The 18,854-nt window shown below is 41.4% G+C and overlaps 1 protein-coding gene across 3 annotated transcripts in view; it reads right to left on the bottom strand.

Moving 5' to 3' along the window:
- LOC124113981 overlaps positions 1-12,128 on the bottom strand; it is a 76,575-nt gene extending 64,447 nt beyond the window's left edge. For 2 of the 3 annotated variants that reach the window (XM_048400470.1, XM_048400472.1), the window contains exon 1: positions 12,023-12,128. In XM_048400470.1, the coding sequence (XP_048256427.1) occupies positions 12,023-12,077 (55 nt within the window). In that variant the 5' untranslated portion in view covers positions 12,078-12,128. Of the gene's footprint in view, positions 1-3,254; positions 3,424-12,022 lie in introns of those variants that run through there. The other variant, XM_048400471.1, reaches the window with a different exon arrangement.
- Between the last annotated feature and the right edge of the window lie 6,726 nt (positions 12,129-18,854).

Here is an 18,854-nt window from a genome sequence, read left to right as displayed (position 1 = left end):
GTAAACAAAGAAGGTGTTATTCAGATGTCAAAATAGCATTTATTGCTGATTGCGGCGTTAAACAACAAACCAACCAACCAATGAATGTTCTGAAGGAAGTTAAAGATTCATGCAAGCACATTAATTAGTTCTTAAGCACTAGGAAATATCTATTATGGTACTCCGATGGTACTTTTTGAAATAGATCACAATTGTTTTCTATATTTCAATTAACAATATACTTTTCACACTCTAATGTTCGCCTGAGTGGTATCAGTAGCTGACCATATGTCGATTGTTTGTTGGAAAATGACCTGCAAGGCGCAAGTGTCGTTAACGTCTCTACTTCGTGTATAATCGTCTCTAACAGGGTTGGTCTTCGCCAACGGAGGGCAAGCATTCGCATCCCACTGACCCGACATGTCACAACAGACCAGGATTGGGCTACAGTTCGTTTCAGTGATGAATACCAAGCTCTTTAGGCGTCGTTTCGTCCAAAAGGATGTCATGAATGAGTGAGTGTGTGATTGAGTATTGTTTAACTTTGCCTGAACAGTTTTTTACGATGTCACTGCGTGTCAGCCAGATGCGGGAGGAAAGCCGGAAGTGATGTAGGTACAAAACAAGCAACATAAATAATCAGGGCGAACCGGGAATTCGAACTCACGATCATAGGTTTCTGAAGTTAACGCATATCCGTGAGCCCTCGTGTATTTGATAAGTTGTCGGATACCGGAATTAAATTTAATAGAAAGGCAAAGAGTTTTTTCTTGCTGTGAAATTCGTTTCGTGTATAGAAAAAACCCGACACCGACAATAAGGATGTATGAAATAACGCCTAAAGCAACAATGAAAGAACTGTTTTGATTATGAGAAAAGCAGCCCGAGGGCCCTTGCGAGTTTGGTTTCAGAACAACTGGAGCTAGCAAAAGACAACTGGGGTATAGACCAAAAGAGTAAAACCATGTTTTCGTGTGCGTAGATTAATTCACTTAGTACCCATGCGCACCATCAATCAAAAAGGGCGACCATGTAACAATGCGACATCAGCAATATCTTGCTTTGTCGCAATGTCGCGTTGTGGCGCATTTTAGATGTGGCGACAATTCGACAATGCGACAACGCGATATATTTTAACCTTGAAAAAAGTCGCGATCTCGCATTGTCGCCCTTTGGTAAAATAAAAAAATATTATACAAAGCGCTACAATGCGACACATGGCCATAATGACGCATTGTCGCGCTTTGTTTAATTTTGCAACTGTTTGATTGTTCTTATAAGGACGACGCCGCGACAATGTCCCTTCCATAGTCTCCCGCTGAAGTGCATTAACCTGCCATGGGCCCTGAAGCGACTCTGTCCTACTGAACTGCATGACGACGTCCCGGTTTGTCAGGTTTACACACACGTGTGTGAAGGCGTGTGATACAGCTCCTCAACAAATTAAACACGGAAGTATGTTTGAAAAAAATCCTAATACATATGAGTGTGTTTATGTGTATACAATGGCTGTTACAAGGGACAGAATAAACAGTCAGGTCTTGCTTTAAGTTTACTTAAGGCAATGGCTCGTTTGTTTATTGATAACATATTTTCTTAGGGTGTGTTGAACGTGGGCATGTTTACGGCAAACGGTATCTTTTGTTTATTGTACATAGCTTTCCTTCCCCACAAACATGCAAATTGTGACCATGCATCAGACACCAAAGTCCTGTGCCCTTCTTATCTGAATTACATTGCTTCACAAATAGTTAACAACACTTGAAGCTGTTCCAATATATTTCTCCCATGTATAGTATAACAATATAACAGTGTGGGATTCAGGGGATAACGCGGCAGGGATCGGGGGGCAGGTGTGGGGGAGTGTTGGCCACACACATTTTGTTTAACATCTGATGACATTTTGACATTGTGTATGCAATGCCATGTTGATAAAGTAAATAAAATAAAAGTTTACATATAGTGTTTGTGATTTTTTAAAGCTGTTGGGTGCACACCACGCACCCCACCCCCCACTGCCCTAACCATGGATCCGTCCCTGATATAACGTAATCTATATATAATTCGGAATGTCAGTTGTGTCGTTTGCACTTGAATAATACAAGCCGGCAAGCTTGTTTTTCCAGTTTGAAGACTTTTGTAATAGAGACACATTGATCTTTACAGGTCAGCGTGTCTCCATTACAAACCTGATACAAAGCAGTTCACGAATGATCAGAAGGTAATCTATACCCAGTCGAATCCCTGTGACCTGTTCTGTGAAGTGACTTTTGTGACACAAATTTTGCATTTCAACTTGCCCTTTCTACGCACAGACGTATCCACGCGTGACGGTAATCCGAGTACGAGTATTCTACACGGCTGCTATCCACACAATAACAAGCCTGTTGATTCAACCGTGACAGTCAATCAGGAAGTAATGTCGGGTGGCGAGACGCGGCCAGTCAACCTTTCCCACTATCGACGCGAGGAAACATTAAAGGCTAGATTTGTGTTAAACTAGTGATGACAGGGTCTAAATGTGTGTGTATCTCGGCTACATTGCCCCCGTTAGGCCACAGTGGTACCGTTAGTGATACAATCAACGTTCAAGCTTGGATGTCATATAGGTGAGGGGTAATAGGGTTTAGCCTCGCGCGCCAGATTATTGTACTTGTATAACGACGTGCATGCACGTGTGTGGGGGGTGGGTGCTGGCAATAGTCCGGGCTGATGCCGATTAGTAGTGCTATCCCACTTAGATACCATGCCGCAGTTTAACATGAATACCACACTCAGACACACTATACTGACTCCGAACCGACCAGTCTTTGTTTTAGCCCCTTAATGCCGAGCGCCAGTCAGGGTAGCAACAAGTGCCATCTTTCAACGTCTTTTGGTATGACGCGGCCGGGGATCGAACCTCGGATCTTTCGCTCTCCGGGCGGACGCTCTACCACTAGACCACGGAGGCATATTAAGCATATAAGGATGACATGCCACCATTGCATACTTCATTACCATGTATGATATGATTATATTGTGACCGTGAATAAATTATGCTCTTTTGTCAATTGTCTATTAGGCGACATTTGAGTATATTGAGAGAGCTCGCTCATAATTTTCCTAATATATGACACAAGGTGATTTCAGGTACCAGTTCAACAATGACAATGTTGTCTGATATACCATTCGGTACACGTGTCTCAACGATTGTGTAAAAGTAGAACTCATAAATGTACAATGATATTCAAATATCTTGTGATCAATCTCGGGAAGGTAACGAATGTACCTACCTGCTGCGAGACTCAGACTGGCCACCGAAAACACAACCCTGGCCCATACCGCCATTATGACACCCTGGCGCACAGACCAGGAAGAAGATTACGTTTCTATTTAGATCTGTTCATTGTGAACCACCAAGAAGTGAATTGTTGGACAAATGTGACTGATATTTATGACACCATGCGTCTCACATGACACACAAACTATCTATTAACATTTGATGTGCCCAAATAGCCGAAACGACATGCTTAGTAAAATGAACAAAAATAGCGTTTTAAAAAGGATAGACGCTGTTTAGGTTTGTCTGTATGAAAGAAGTAGATCAGGCATGGCAACACACATATTTACATATAAAGTAATGCATGGCTCGTAACACGTCAAACATGCATACATTCCCGAGGAAAAAGGCCTCATCGAGTGCACTTCCCCATAACCAGGTGAAGTCATGTGTCAGCCTATGCATGTTCCTTCTATGTCCTCGTAGTTTATATAAAATTAATAAATGGGCATCCGATGTTTACAACGTGTGGTGTGACTGACTGTTGCTCATGATATCAACACGGTTATTTACATTGTGATAAATAACATTCACGCATTTGTGTCAAACAACTTTGGAAAACACAATAATGATGAACAATTTGTGCATAAACTAAAAATGAAAAGGGGCGAAGAGGAAGTACGGAAATATGACAATGTCAGTCACTGTATACTGAACAGAAGGTATATCCACCGTCACCGTAAAGAAGAACACACGAGGATTCTCACGAGCCGACAGTTGCGACAAATGTCTCCAATTTTAGACAGGTTTATTTTTTGACAAAACATAAATGACAACTGATTGTAGTTTGTATTCATACTTTGTGAGTCGCTCTTGTGTGATGCGCGTGTAATGTATCAATTGCTGCTGACGCACGTGCTCTGTCGCAAGTTGTTCAGTACATGGTTTACAATTTCGTGGGGCCCTTAGCAAGTATTTTATAAATCGCTAGCACGTTTTGAGAACATGACATGTAGAGCCCGGGACAAGGATACATGTGTTTCAGGTTGTTGTTGTTTCACATTTCTCATAAAGTGTTATCACATTACTTTAACATGAATATTGATTTAGGTAACATTGTTTTATAACCAGACAATTCATATTACTTTTTTAGCCTTATGATATCATAAACTATTTATAGCAATTATTTAATTTAGTTAAATTCACACAGAGTGTACATATCGCTGTCGCATGATCTCCATACGATGCGGGTTCGAGTCGATGTAGACATAAATTTTCTTTAAGATTGAATTCAAAGCATTAAATGACATGTGGTTTCAAGATGACGAGGGCATAGATAATTGACAACGAACTGTCCTTTATAGGAAAATAATGGGTTATTTAAACAATAGGATAACGTCACACATGCGTTTTAAAAGAAATGGATCCCCGCTTCGTGTCATTCAGTTAGGGTAAGGGAGGCACATGATATTTACTCTTCAGCCTTGATTCAAGATTTACCACATGCGGTCAGCCTTCATGTGTCAAGATGAAGTAATTACATGTGAATGATATTAGATAGGCAAGTGTAGTTTAGCATTTTATATAACTCAACCTTTCGCTCACAGAAAACAATCCTCAAATCTATGGGGCACGGGTGCCCCACTCGTGTTTTCCCAAGATGATGTTTCTAGGTTTGTCAACACTATACCAGTGCTCGTGGGTTTTACCAAAGTGGTAAACGTCTGAGACCTGCATCACTTCGGGCTTTCCTCTCACATTAAGCTGACACGCCCATAACTGAAATACTGTTAAAAGCGGTGTTAAACCCAACTCCGTCACTCAATCCTTAAGTCAATATCTGTTGATATTAAGACAAAATAAATAATTCATACGGTTATACAAGAAATGTTACTGAAACAGGGGCAGCATGGAATATGTACCTGGGCAGGTGGACAGATGTGAAGGTGCAAGTTTATGATTAAATGTCCGATATAACAAAAATGCATAGAAGCCTGATGATTTGAGTTGTGGTGCACGTATTGCAACAGGGGCTGAAATGGCTTTGAAATCAAATGCTGTAAGAAGACCAAGTTCATTTTTTCAGGTTCTTTCAAAGTTAAAAAACAGTAACAGTAAACAACCGTTCCGAGAAATATCCAGAAGAACGGCCACTTCATGTATTAAGATATGTTTGATGCAATTCGTGAATTGAATGATCGCCAATGTCATATTCAGATGAAAGATGAGGATAGATTGGTTAAAATGTGTCGGCTGAGTGAAGTCATGTGTCAGCCTATGCATGTTCCTTCTATGTCCTCGTAGTTTATATAAAATTAATAAATGGGCATCCGATGTTTACAACGTGTGGTGTGACTGACTGTTGCTCATGATATCAACACGGTTATTTACATTGTGATAAATAACATTCACGCATTTGTGTCAAACAACTTTGGAAAACACAATAATGATGAACAATTTGTGCATAAACTAAAAATGAAAAGGGGCGAAGAGGAAGTACGGAAATATGACAATGTCAGTCACTGTATACTGAACAGAAGGTATATCCACCGTCACCGTAAAGAAGAACACACGAGGATTCTCACGAGCCGACAGTTGCGACAAATGTCTCCAATTTTAGACAGGTTTATTTTTTGACAAAACATAAATGACAACTGATTGTAGTTTGTATTCATACTTTGTGAGTCGCTCTTGTGTGATGCGCGTGTAATGTATCAATTGCTGCTGACGCACGTGCTCTGTCGCAAGTTGTTCAGTACATGGTTTACAATTTCGTGGGGCCCTTAGCAAGTATTTTATAAATCGCTAGCACGTTTTGAGAACATGACATGTAGAGCCCGGGACAAGGATACATGTGTTTCAGGTTGTTGTTGTTTCACATTTCTCATAAAGTGTTATCACATTACTTTAACATGAATATTGATTTAGGTAACATTGTTTTATAACCAGACAATTCATATTACTTTTTTAGCCTTATGATATCATAAACTATTTATAGCAATTATTTAATTTAGTTAAATTCACACAGAGTGTACATATCGCTGTCGCATGATCTCCATACGATGCGGGTTCGAGTCGATGTAGACATAAATTTTCTTTAAGATTGAATTCAAAGCATTAAATGACATGTGGTTTCAAGATGACGAGGGCATAGATAATTGACAACGAACTGTCCTTTATAGGAAAATAATGGGTTATTTAAACAATAGGATAACGTCACACATGCGTTTTAAAAGAAATGGATCCCCGCTTCGTGTCATTCAGTTAGGGTAAGGGAGGCACATGATATTTACTCTTCAGCCTTGATTCAAGATTTACCACATGCGGTCAGCCTTCATGTGTCAAGATGAAGTAATTACATGTGAATGGTATTAGATAGGCAAGTGTAGTTTAGCATTTTATATAACTCAACCTTTCGCTCACAGAAAACAATCCTCAAATCTATGGGGCACGGGTGCCCCACTCGTGTTTTCCCAAGATGATGTTTCTAGGTTTGTCAACACTATACCAGTGCTCGTGGGTTTTACCAAAGTGGTAAACGTCTGAGACCTGCATCACTTCGGGCTTTCCTCTCACATTAAGCTGACACGCCCATAACTGAAATACTGTTAAAAGCGGTGTTAAACCCAACTCCGTCACTCAATCCTTAAATCAATATCTGTTGATATTAAGACAAAATAAATAATTCATACGGTTATACAAGAAATGTTACTGAAACAGGGGCAGCATGGAATATGTACCTGGGCAGGTGGACAGATGTGAAGGTGCAAGTTTATGATTAAATGTCCGATATAACAAAAATGCATAGAAGCCTGATGATTTGAGTTGTGGTGCACGTATTGCAACAGGGGCTGAAATGGCTTTGAAATCAAATGCTGTAAGAAGACCAAGTTCATTTTTTCAGGTTCTTTCAAAGTTAAAAAACAGTAACAGTAAACAACCGTTCCGAGAAATATCCAGAAGAACGGCCACTTCATGTATTAAGATATGTTTGATGCAATTCGTGAATTGAATGATCGCCAATGTCATATTCAGATGAAAGATGAGGATAGATTGGTTAAAATGTGTCGGCTGAGTGACAGTGTGATATCGGGTCCATCGCTGATAGTTGATCCTTGAACCGGATTTTAATATTTACAGGCCCAAGACGTGACATGCCTTGATGTGCTGGATGTATCGCAATGTCACTCATGATGTGACACGCCTTGATGTGCTGGATGTATCGCAATGTCACTCATGACGTGACATGCCTTGATGTGCTGGATGTATTGCAATGTCACCCATGGCGTGACATGCCTTGATGTGCTGGGTGTATCGCAATGTCACTCATGACGTGACATACCTTGATGTGCTGGATGTATCGGAATGTCACTCATGACGTGACATGCCTTGATGTGATGTATGTATCGCAATGTCACTCATGATGTGACATGCCTTGATGTGCTGGATGTATCGCAATGTCACTCATGACGTGACATGCCTTAATGTGATGTATGTATCTTTATGTCACTCATGACGTGACATGCCTTGATGTGCTGGATGTATCGCAATGTCACCCATGGCGTGATATGCCTTGATGTGCTGGATGTATCGCAATGTCACTCATGACGTGACATACCTTGATGTGCTGGATGTATCGCAATGTCACCCATGACGTGACATGCCTTGATGTGCTGGATGTATTGCAATGTCACCCATGGCGTGATATGCCTTGATGAGCTGCGTGTATCGCAATGTCACTCATGACGTGACAAACCTTGATGTGCTGGATGTATCGCAATGTCACTCATGACGTGACATGCCTTAATGTGATGTATGTATCTTTATGTCACTCATGACGTGACATGCCTTGATGTGCTGGATGTATCGCAATGTCACCCATGGCGTGATATGCCTTGATGTGCTGGATGTATCGCAATGTCACTCATGACGTGACATACCTTGATGTGCTGGATGTATCGCATTGTCACTCATGACGTGACACGCCTTGATGTGCTGGATGTATTGCAATGTCACTCATGATGTGACATACCTTGATGTGCTGGATGTATCGGAATGTCACTCATGACGTGACATGCCTTGATGTGCTGGATGTATCGCAATGTCACCCATGGCGTGATATGCCTTGATGTGCTGGATGTATCGCAATGTCACTCATGACGTGACATACCTTGATGTGCTGGATGTATCGCATTGTCACTCATGACGTGACACGCCTTGATGTGCTGGATGTATCGCAATGTCACTCATGACGTGACATGCCTTGATGTGCTGGATGTATCGCAATGTCACTCATGACGTGACATGCCTTGATGTGCTGGATGTATTGCAATGTCACCCATGGCGTGACATGCCTTGATGTGATGTATGTATCGCAATGTCACTCATGATGTGACATGCCTTGATGTGCTGGATGTATCGCAATGTCACTCATGACGTGACATGCCTTAATGTGATGTATGTATCGCAATGTCACTCATGGCGTGATATGCCTTGATGTGCTGGATGTATCGCAATGTCACTCATGACGTAACATGCCTTGATGTGCTGGATGTATCGCAATGTCACTCATGACGTGACATGCCTTGATGTACTGGATGTATCGCAATGTCACTGATGACGTGACATGCCTTAATGTGCTGGATGTATTGCAATGTCACTCATGACGTGACATGCCTTGATGTGCTGGATGTATCGCAATGTCACTCATGACGTAACATGCCTTGATGTGCTGGATGTATCGCAATGTCACGCATGATGTGATATGCCTTGATCTGCTGGATGTATCGCAATGTCACTCATGACGTAACATGCCTTGATGTGCTTTTTGTTTGTGCTGGATGTATCGCAATGTCATTCATGACCTGACATGCCTTGATGTCCTGGATGTATCGCAATGTGATTTTAACAAACGCTTACCCTGTCTGTTGTGTACATGACTGTACACGGTCGATGTTATAACCACTTATGGTCGTCGATAATTGAGTAATTAGCCAATAAAACTTTGGCTCTTCTTGGCCAGGCCCAAGACGTGACATGCCTTGATGTGCTGGATGTATCACAATGTCATTCATGATTAGACATGCCTTGATATGCTGGATATATCATAATGTCACTCATGATTAGACATGCCTTGATGTGCTGGATGTATCGCAATGTCACTCATGACGTGATATGCCTTGATGTGCTGGATGTATCACAATGTCATTCATGATTAGACATGCCTTGATGTGCTGGATGTATCGCAATGTCACTCATGATTAGACATGCCTTGATGTGCTGGATGTATCGCAATGTCACTCATGACGAAACATGCCTTGATGTGCTTTTTGTTTGTGCTGGATGTTTCGCAATGTCGTTCATGACCTGACATGCCTTGATGTCTTGGATGTATCGCAATGTGATTTTAACAAACGCTTACCCTGTCTGTTGTGTACATGACTGTACACGGTCGATGTTATAACCACTTATGGTCGTCGATAATTGAGTAATTAGCCATTAAAACTTTGGCCCTTCTTGGCCAGGCCCGGTCCGACTTTGAGGCAGTCCCCTTATATATGCATCGCATGTAACAAGTCACATCCAGTCTCACTGGTGATTTACTAACCGAACAGTATGTGATGTCATTCAGGGTGGTCTTTGTGGTCTTACTGTATGATTGGACCAGTATCTGTGCAAGTGTTAATGAGGCACGCAAAGTCGTATTCACCGAGAGAGAAAGAATGGTTGCTTTGTACCAATATGTCAAATTAGCTGCATTTCATGCTGGCCACTGACGAAGTCTCTAGAGACTCAAACAGACCTTCCCACACCAACTGAATGACGATGAGTAATATCAGAAGCACATGGCTTGAGCCTTTGAGGTCTGCACTACCACAAGTGTTTAGGCCGTACCTAAGGAGTTAGTCAGGCTTTTTGTTTTGAGATGCCTACAGCTCAAAGTTATCATAAAGGGTCCACCCATTCCAGAAGAAAACAACATCATCGCTGATTGCTTGTCACTTTTCAACTTTCTGCAGTTTCATCAGCTTTCTTCAGCAGCACCCCGACAACCTACCCCAAACCCAGTTTTGTCAGCAAACAACAGCAAACGTCTTAGATCTTGCAGGTAGTGCTCCTTCGACACAAAATCAACATATCGTTTAAGAAGCTTTTGGATGATAACAATATCGTAGGTAATCTACATGTTTTTCGGAATGTCAGTTGTGTCATTTTCATTTTCATTGCAAAGCCGGCAAACTTGTTTCCTCTGTTTAAATACTAACGTATGGGAGACACAAAGGCCTGTATATTCTTCCCAAAGCAGTTCATGAATGATACATAGGTTATATGTACACAACTAAGCCCCCGTGACACCTATTGACATAATGCTCATTTTGCATTTCAACTCGGTCTTTCTTTACATATACGTATTTAGTCACGTGAGAGTCAAACAGGAAGAAACGTCGGGCGGTTAGGCGTGCCGAGTCAACACCTCCCACTATCAAAGCATACACAAAAGACTAGATCTGTGTTTAACTGGTGATGATAAGTGGTAAATGTATATTTATCTCGGCTACAGATCTCCATCCAGGTCACGAAGCCTGCGTTAGTGATACCATGAACATACACACTTCATGACACTTTCAATAAGGCTCAACTATCCTATAGCTTGTCAGCAAATTAAGACGATATACCACCATTGCACACTTTCAACAATGATCCATAACAAAGTGAACTAGTCAATGTAGTACATTGTTTAAGTAGTTTATTGCAAGTGTATTTGGTCTGAGACCGTTTGTATATTAGACCCGTGAAGATCCGGGGTAGAATAGGTCTTCAGTATATAATTGCTATAATATGCTTGCTATAATAGCGACTATGCTAGTCGTAAGAGGCCACTAACGGGATCGAGTGATCAGGCTCGCTGATTTGGTTGATGCATGTCATCGTGTCCCAATTGCGGGGATCGATGCTCATGATGTCTACCACTGGATTGTCTGGTCCAGACTCGACCGTTACCACTAAAGGGTGTGATTCTTGTTGATTACTTAGTTTAAAATTGAAAGACGATTACCGGTGCCTACCATGCTGATTTGCTTCATCGCCTGAGATATTCTATCAAAGAAATGTACGAGGAATGCTGACCGCTTAAGTTATGCCTTTTCATGACAATGCCTCTTCTCACACACCTCGACTTGCAAAGGCTGCTGTGCGACAATGTGTGTTCGAATGTGTGTTTCCGCACCTTCCATACTCGCCAGACCTGGCACCAAGTTAATTCCACCTGTTTCCTAAACTGACAGAATAACTGCGTGGAAAGCTCTATGATGACAATGATGACCTCAAAGCTTCCCTGAATGGGTTTTTCAGGGTGGCTTCAGAAAAAGCCTTCCTGACCGGAATTGAACAGCTTCACTATCAATATGAGAAATGTATTGAAAAGCAGGAGATTATAATATGTTGAACAATAAATTTAAAAACACCTTCACAATTGTTGGTTTTGTTTGTTAAGCCTAGAACTTCTGGACCATCCCTCATATACAGTGTTCTCAATGATCTATCAGGCAACATTTCAGTGTATTAAGAGAAAACGCTGGGCTAGTGTTACTGATACGTATACACCTTAGCAGACAATAATTCAAAAGGACTCCATGTATTATACAACGTTCAACAACAGCAATGTTGTCCGATAATCATTCGGTACATGTCTCAACGATTTTTTTAAAGTAAAGCTGATAACCGAATAATATTACTCAAGTATCTGAGGCTGAAACTCACGTAGGTAAAGGATGTACTTACCTGCTACGAGACTCAGATTTGCTATCACAAACACAACTCTGGCCCACACCGCCATTGTGACACCCTGCTGCACACACCAGGAAGAATATTACGTTGCTATTTAGATACGTTCATTGTGAACGACTGTGGGGTGTATTTTATCTTGATAGAATATTTCTCTTTTATGCGCCTAATGCACCGAAAACTACTATCACCAAGAAGAACAACAAAAGCAGCATAATAGAGTAAATTGTTGTTTATGATGTCCTATTGTTATGCTTATGTCCTTCAAATGAAAGTCCACATCATGTATGAAAATGCACACACAAATTAATACAGTCAAACACCGTTGTGTCGAAGTTGAAGGGACATACGGAAATACTTCGAATTATCCGAGGTTGGATACAATCGAAAATAATGAATAAAGAAGGAACACGCAGGGACCTAACTTTAACTTCAGCTCAGCTAATTCCTTAGACAACTCACTCGCTCAGTATATTGGGGTACATGTATACAAAGAAGTATACAGAAAAGGTCAACCTGACATATTCATGAACAGCACGCTAATGACCAGATTACCATTGTTGCAATGTTATCAATTACACAATGTTAGAAAGCGAATCATGGCATAATGTGAGGATTGCCTGCAGTGACTGCTGAAGGTAGCCAGGGCTTTATGTGCTCTATGGACAATGTATACTCCATGAAGCTGCTGGTCAGTGGAGCTATATATGGTCATGGTGACCCTCCTCCACCGCAAGTATTAGCTGCACCACAGGAGACATCGACGTTGATTCATTGTTCAGGCGAGGGGTTGCCAGGACTGTGCGGCCACTATGGGGCCGATCTCAGACGTGGTTGTTCGGATGATAATATAACCATAAGTTCGATATGGTGTTCCTTTGGATGTTCAATTGACGTGCGAAGTAACGCTGCGACATATCGGATTCAAGCATTGTCTCTTCAAGATTTTCAATGAAATTTGACATTGCTGGAATTCTAAAACGTCTACGTTACAGCAACTCTTGCCTTTTAGTAGCTATATATCAGAGATGGGGAAATGGCACTGGTAGACACTAAGGACATCGCTCAATTGGTTTGGGTGTCATAAGGTCATTTATAGGTATGATATTGGGCAACAACATCAAGCTAGGAATCATTGGCATTGATTGATGAATATCGTTGAAATGTTACATGTCACAGTTTGGAGAATATATGCAGGGATACAACTCTCAGTTTCGACCTTGCAGATGATTGGCCCTTTGGTCCACTTCTTTAAACTTCCTTTCTCACCTGCCCTCCTCATGCATTCTGCATGAAATCTTTATGGAGGGAGGACTCTTCTTTACAGCTTCCCTCCCTTCATCTGCTACACAGAAATAAATCATCATCATCCAAGAACTGACTCATGTTTTGACTAGCAGCCCAGTGTCCGGACAACAAAATACCAAGCCCGGCTACAAAATTGGCGCCCAACGTGGGGCTGAGCAATTTCATATTAAATTTGATCAAAATAAGCCTCAGTACCCTACTATGCGGCCCGGGACGTGCCTTCTGTTGACGGGGGAGTATGTAGGAGGTCGTTGAGTCATCCCACAGATGACATCCTTACCTTGTCAGACTGCTGACGGGGTTACCTCTTTGGTCATGTGGACAAGGCGTCCGACCTCTGCTCAGAAGGTCCGTGGTTCGAATCCCACGGGACTCGGAAATGTTATGGCCGCTACACCATCATATCCAAACGGCGTGACATGTTAGTCACATTGATAATCACTTGTGACGTGCATGTATGTGTTGGGTTGCAAATCCAATCATACGTCACTGTATTGATTGTTTACCATAAAGTTTTGGCAAATCATGTCACAAACTTAGACTTTGGATGTTGCCTGGTCATGTGATCAGTATTGACTGTGTCTGCTAGAAAACAACATGGTCTGCAAGTGGCTATACACAGTTCGCCGATCTTTATGATGTTAGATAACAGGGACAACATCAACTCCAAAAAGAAAACAACTGATCATATTGGCGAGGTTAATATGAGAAAACGAGGGAGGACTTTATATATACACTGAGTAAGGCTATTGCTTATGTAATGAAAGCTAAAAGTACCATCTTTATTTCTTTGTATTTATTCAACATCATGGTAAATGCTGTATTTTGCTTAGAGAGAACGTACATGCGCCTCAAACAATATGATAACATTATATAAATAATAAGGTGCACCTTATTAACTACATACAGTATCCAACACCTGATACACAAACGATTCCCGAAACAAGACATCCTCTTCCTCAACATTAGTTGTTGATGTTGTCCCGCTTTAGAGACTCCGAGCATCGTATAAGTTCTGAGGTCAAGAAAGTAATGGTTCAAACAGAAACAAAACTACCGACATATATATCTATCCGAGTAGTGTATACGTTTCTCCCATCACAATAGGCGAGTTGTTATGTGATATACATGTACCTGTAAGTCAAGCCTGACGATTGACATATATTGTGACAAACCCTGGAAAATGTAGGCGTTCTATCGCTCGCACAGTTAACAAGCACCGTGATATAATTCACATTACCTTCTCTCTCAAACACTGAAGTAGTTCTTTTCATACCCGTTAGTCATTTGGGTTGACACGGACATATAAGCTTTGATTTGTAAGTAAATTGGGGGTTGTATTTTCTTGTCACGCTCCACTTATAAAACCTTATTTCAACTAACTTTGACATTAGTCATGTTTTGTCGATGTCACATTGTTTCTGCAACATGAATCCATTCATATACACCGAGGAGTATGTGTAAGATTTTATACAGGAATAGACACCGATAATACCGCATCACAGTAAGCTAGTACACAAGGGTGTGTATTGCTGTTTCAGTCTGCGCTTGACTGGAGATCATATGCAGAGCTGAACTTCCCTCTCTGAATACATATTGAGGTCACAACGACAAAGGCCCGGAATACACAGCAGCGTTAACCCATGTAAACCTGACAGGTTACAAAGATTGTACTGAGAACGTAATTGTGCCCATAGAGATTAACCCGTTCCTGCATATGCGATCGCATGGGGAATGTGGTATGACTGTGGATTCTGATTATTTGTGAATTTTGGAAAATTCTTAATTTACAAATAGTACCACTTCAGCCCCTGATTTAAACATCTACCAAACTCGGATGAAATATATTTCGCGGTTTTCAAGCTATGCTGCGGAAACGAAACGGTTGGACGGACAGAAAGACAGACCAGATGATATCTGTATTATATGACGGGGATGGGGGGATGGGGTGGGGTGCGATGGGGGGGTGTGTTAAAAATTAAAACTATAAACGACTGGGTGGCTAAAAAAATGATGATTGTCAACAGCATTCTGCAGTGTTCTATAATCTTATTCAGCACGTGCCTGACACTCGTGCATGAAGATTTCTGTACCCATTCTCGTTAGGTGCGACAGGACGTTCACGGATATGTAGTTGAGAGGGAATAAGTAACAATTATGTAACAATTTTGCTTCAGAGGCCAAACGAAAACCTGTTGCAAATCTGATTGCACATGAGTGTTAAAATATGCCCTGACATGGGCATTGTTGACATTTCGAACTAAGGTGATAGTAATTCAAGTTCATAGATGTTAGCACGCAAAACATCTGCACGAAACAATAGACTGGGGCGTTTGATAGTAAGGAGGCATACACGTTTATTAGGGATATCTGTACAAGAATATCTGTGTATCATCTATTGTCATCGGTTCTGTGACTACTTTCATTCAATTATCCGTAATATTAGTTTTAAGACAAAAAAATGACTAAATATGAATTTGTTGTACAACAATTTTGTTACAGAATATTTTGATAACTAAGCAGATTTCTGACACGTTCAAGATGTAATTGGACCGCCTGGCGCTCGACATTAAGGGGCCAAAACAAGGCATGGCCAGCTTGGAGTCACTGTAAACTGCACTGAGGTGGGTATTCATGTTAAACTGTGGCATGGTATCTCAGTGAGCTAGCACTATAAATCGGCATCAGTCTGAACTAGAACAAGCAGTCACACTGTATACTGTATAAGTGCAGTGATCTTGGACGCGACGTTACACCCAATTTCACCTCACCTCCAGATGTATTTGTCAGATGTGTGTAAGTTAAATAGATACAAAAATGTAGGAAACGTACATATTTACCAAAAAATGATAAAAATTGTGAACATGTGAAACTATACTCTTCAAGAAAGTAGCGGATCATGAAATTCAAATGTTAATTCCACGTAAAAGAACAAATATAAGTGTTGATCACACACATCCTATGCAAAAACGTTTATGTCTGTAAAACATCAAACACACATTATATAGTACCTCACTCAGTTGCGCCATACACAGGCGTAGGCTGTCATTCCTGATTTTGACACTTTCAAGTTAGGTGTTATAATCTCAGTGGATCATTGTTTCTGTCAGTCGTATTGATTCTGCTTATCATACAGTTGTCATTTAACTGATTTCATTCATTCTACTTGTATGAACTAGCGATGCGTCGTCTGCAACGCACGGAGTATCTACGGTCTCTTAGCATGCCGATCGCTGGCAGTATATATAGTTAGACTGCAGTGGCAAATACGTTCAATGTGTCACATCCCGTGATTAACATGCTATAGAACAGGAACCAATCAACCAAAATATTCAGGGCGTCCCAGATCCCAAGCAACGACAAAACCAAGTTCCACGAAATCGAGCTCAAACGGCGAACAAAATGCTGCACACTTTCATCAGGCTACTGGAGTACGAGTAACGGTTCAGACGATATAGATATCGCCTACATGCAGCTTATCTCGACGGCCTCGTGTTGTACCACCCCTTACAACTCGCCATATTGCCAACAGACGACAAAGGTGTACACAACGTCGAAACTGGGGCAGTAGTCATTGATCACGTGTCATGTTTTCAGATGAGTCCCAATATATTTAGCACATCCTTCATGGGCCTGGTCGTGTCTGGTGACGTCGAAATAAACCTCAAACCAATGTCAACCTGAGACCTCATGACAGATTTGGCGGTGGATCGGTTGTGGTGTCGGGCGGCTTCACTGTAACTGAGCGAATCACACTCCAAATTGGGCACGAAAGGGTGACTGGACAGCACTATTGGCAGTGACACCCTTTGTTGTCCCGTTTGCAAGGCGTGTGGGTCGACATTTTGTCTTTCAGGACGTCAGTGTCCATGCTCACTGTGCAGGAATTGTCAATGCTCACCTCCAGCATAACACTATCCATAGAATGCCATGGCTAGCAATGAGCCAAGAATACCCAGAGTATGTGAAATGCATTGTCACACGCGTGTCACCCTTAACTTAATGGGAATACAGTGACAAAGCTTTCATATACGGGTTTCTAAACCAACTCGATTGAGTCGTCGCATATGTAATAATTTTTAATCATCTTACTGTAATAGTTGGCCTATTTTTATGCTTGTGTCCCTCAGATGAAAGTTACACACTATGCACAAAAAGCACATATAAATATAATGTAATGTATCGCTGATTTTATTATCGTTTACGATACCTTTCGGATAAGGTAATTACCCTACACCGAGTCAATGGACAAACAACTACACACCTGTGACGCATTCAGTGAAGTGACAATATACATGTATGTTGCCGTTGGAGTTCAACCCGCCATATTTTTCACAAATGTTTCATTTGTATCTGTTTTCCCGAGTACGCTTTGTATATACAACTCCTGATATCTACACAACAACAAGCCTGGTGATTCGCCCGTGTGAGTCAAACAGGAAGTCGGGTGATGAGGCGCGGAGAGTCAACATCTCCCACTATCAACGCTTGTAAATAAATAAATAAAGACAAGATTTGTGAACTATGAACATTCACGATTCAAAGCATTGACAACAACCTCAACTGGCTTATAGCATGTCAGCATATTCAGACGATATACCACCATTGCATATTTCATTATCACACTCGAAGTTTGTCTTTAGTTATGAATACAATTCTACTCAGGTTCCGCTTCATTGGGTGATTTTCGAATGACTTCTAAGAGCGAGAATGATGTAGGGTATGACTATAATTATGTTGTGCCAATAAAGTATACACATTGTGTCAATCAGCCGACATTTTAGTGTTAGGAAGAAATCGCTGGAATAGTTTTCCTCATACGAATAACAAAGCAGATAATATTCAATACGAGTGAGTGAGTGAGTGAGTGAGTGAGTGAGTGAGTGAGTGAGTGTAACGCCGCTTTAACAGTATTCCAGTTATGTCACGGCGTCCCAGGTTAATATGGGAGGAAAGCCCGAAATGATGCGGGTCTTAGACGTTTTCCGCTTCGGGGAAACCCACGTGCACGGGTATGGTGCTGACAAAACTAGAAACATAATCGGCGCGAACGGGCATTCGAGCCTACAATCATAGGTTTCTGCCGTGCCCAAGTGACGCAACTCTGCACAGCGAATCGCGGCGACTTTGACGACTGGGTCACCCGTGCCCCTAGCTAATATTAAGAATATTACTGACATAACATGTATATTGATTAAAAATGGAATGTGTTGAGGTGAGGTGAAATGGGGTTTAACGTCGCGTCCAAGATTATTGCACTTATATAGCGACGTGCATGCACGTGTATGTGTGTGTGTGTGTGGCTGCTTGTACTAGTTCGGACTGATGCCGATTTATAGTGCTAGCACACTGAGATACCATGCCGTAGTTTAACATGAATACCCCACTCAGACACAGTATACTGACTCCGAGCCGACCAGTCCTTGTTTTAGCTCCTTAATGCCGAGCGCCAGACAGGGTAACAACAAGTACCATTTTTTAACGTATTTTGGTATGACGCGGTTTGGGATCGAACCCCGGA

Source organism: Haliotis rufescens, unplaced genomic scaffold (assembly GCF_023055435.1).
Source record: "Haliotis rufescens isolate VD_foot unplaced genomic scaffold, xgHalRufe1.0.p SCAF_2, whole genome shotgun sequence".
Classification (NCBI taxonomy): Eukaryota; Metazoa; Mollusca; class Gastropoda; order Lepetellida; family Haliotidae; genus Haliotis; species Haliotis rufescens.
The sequence above is the reverse complement of the archived record's forward strand: the minus strand, read 5'-3'. Positions and strand labels throughout refer to the sequence as shown.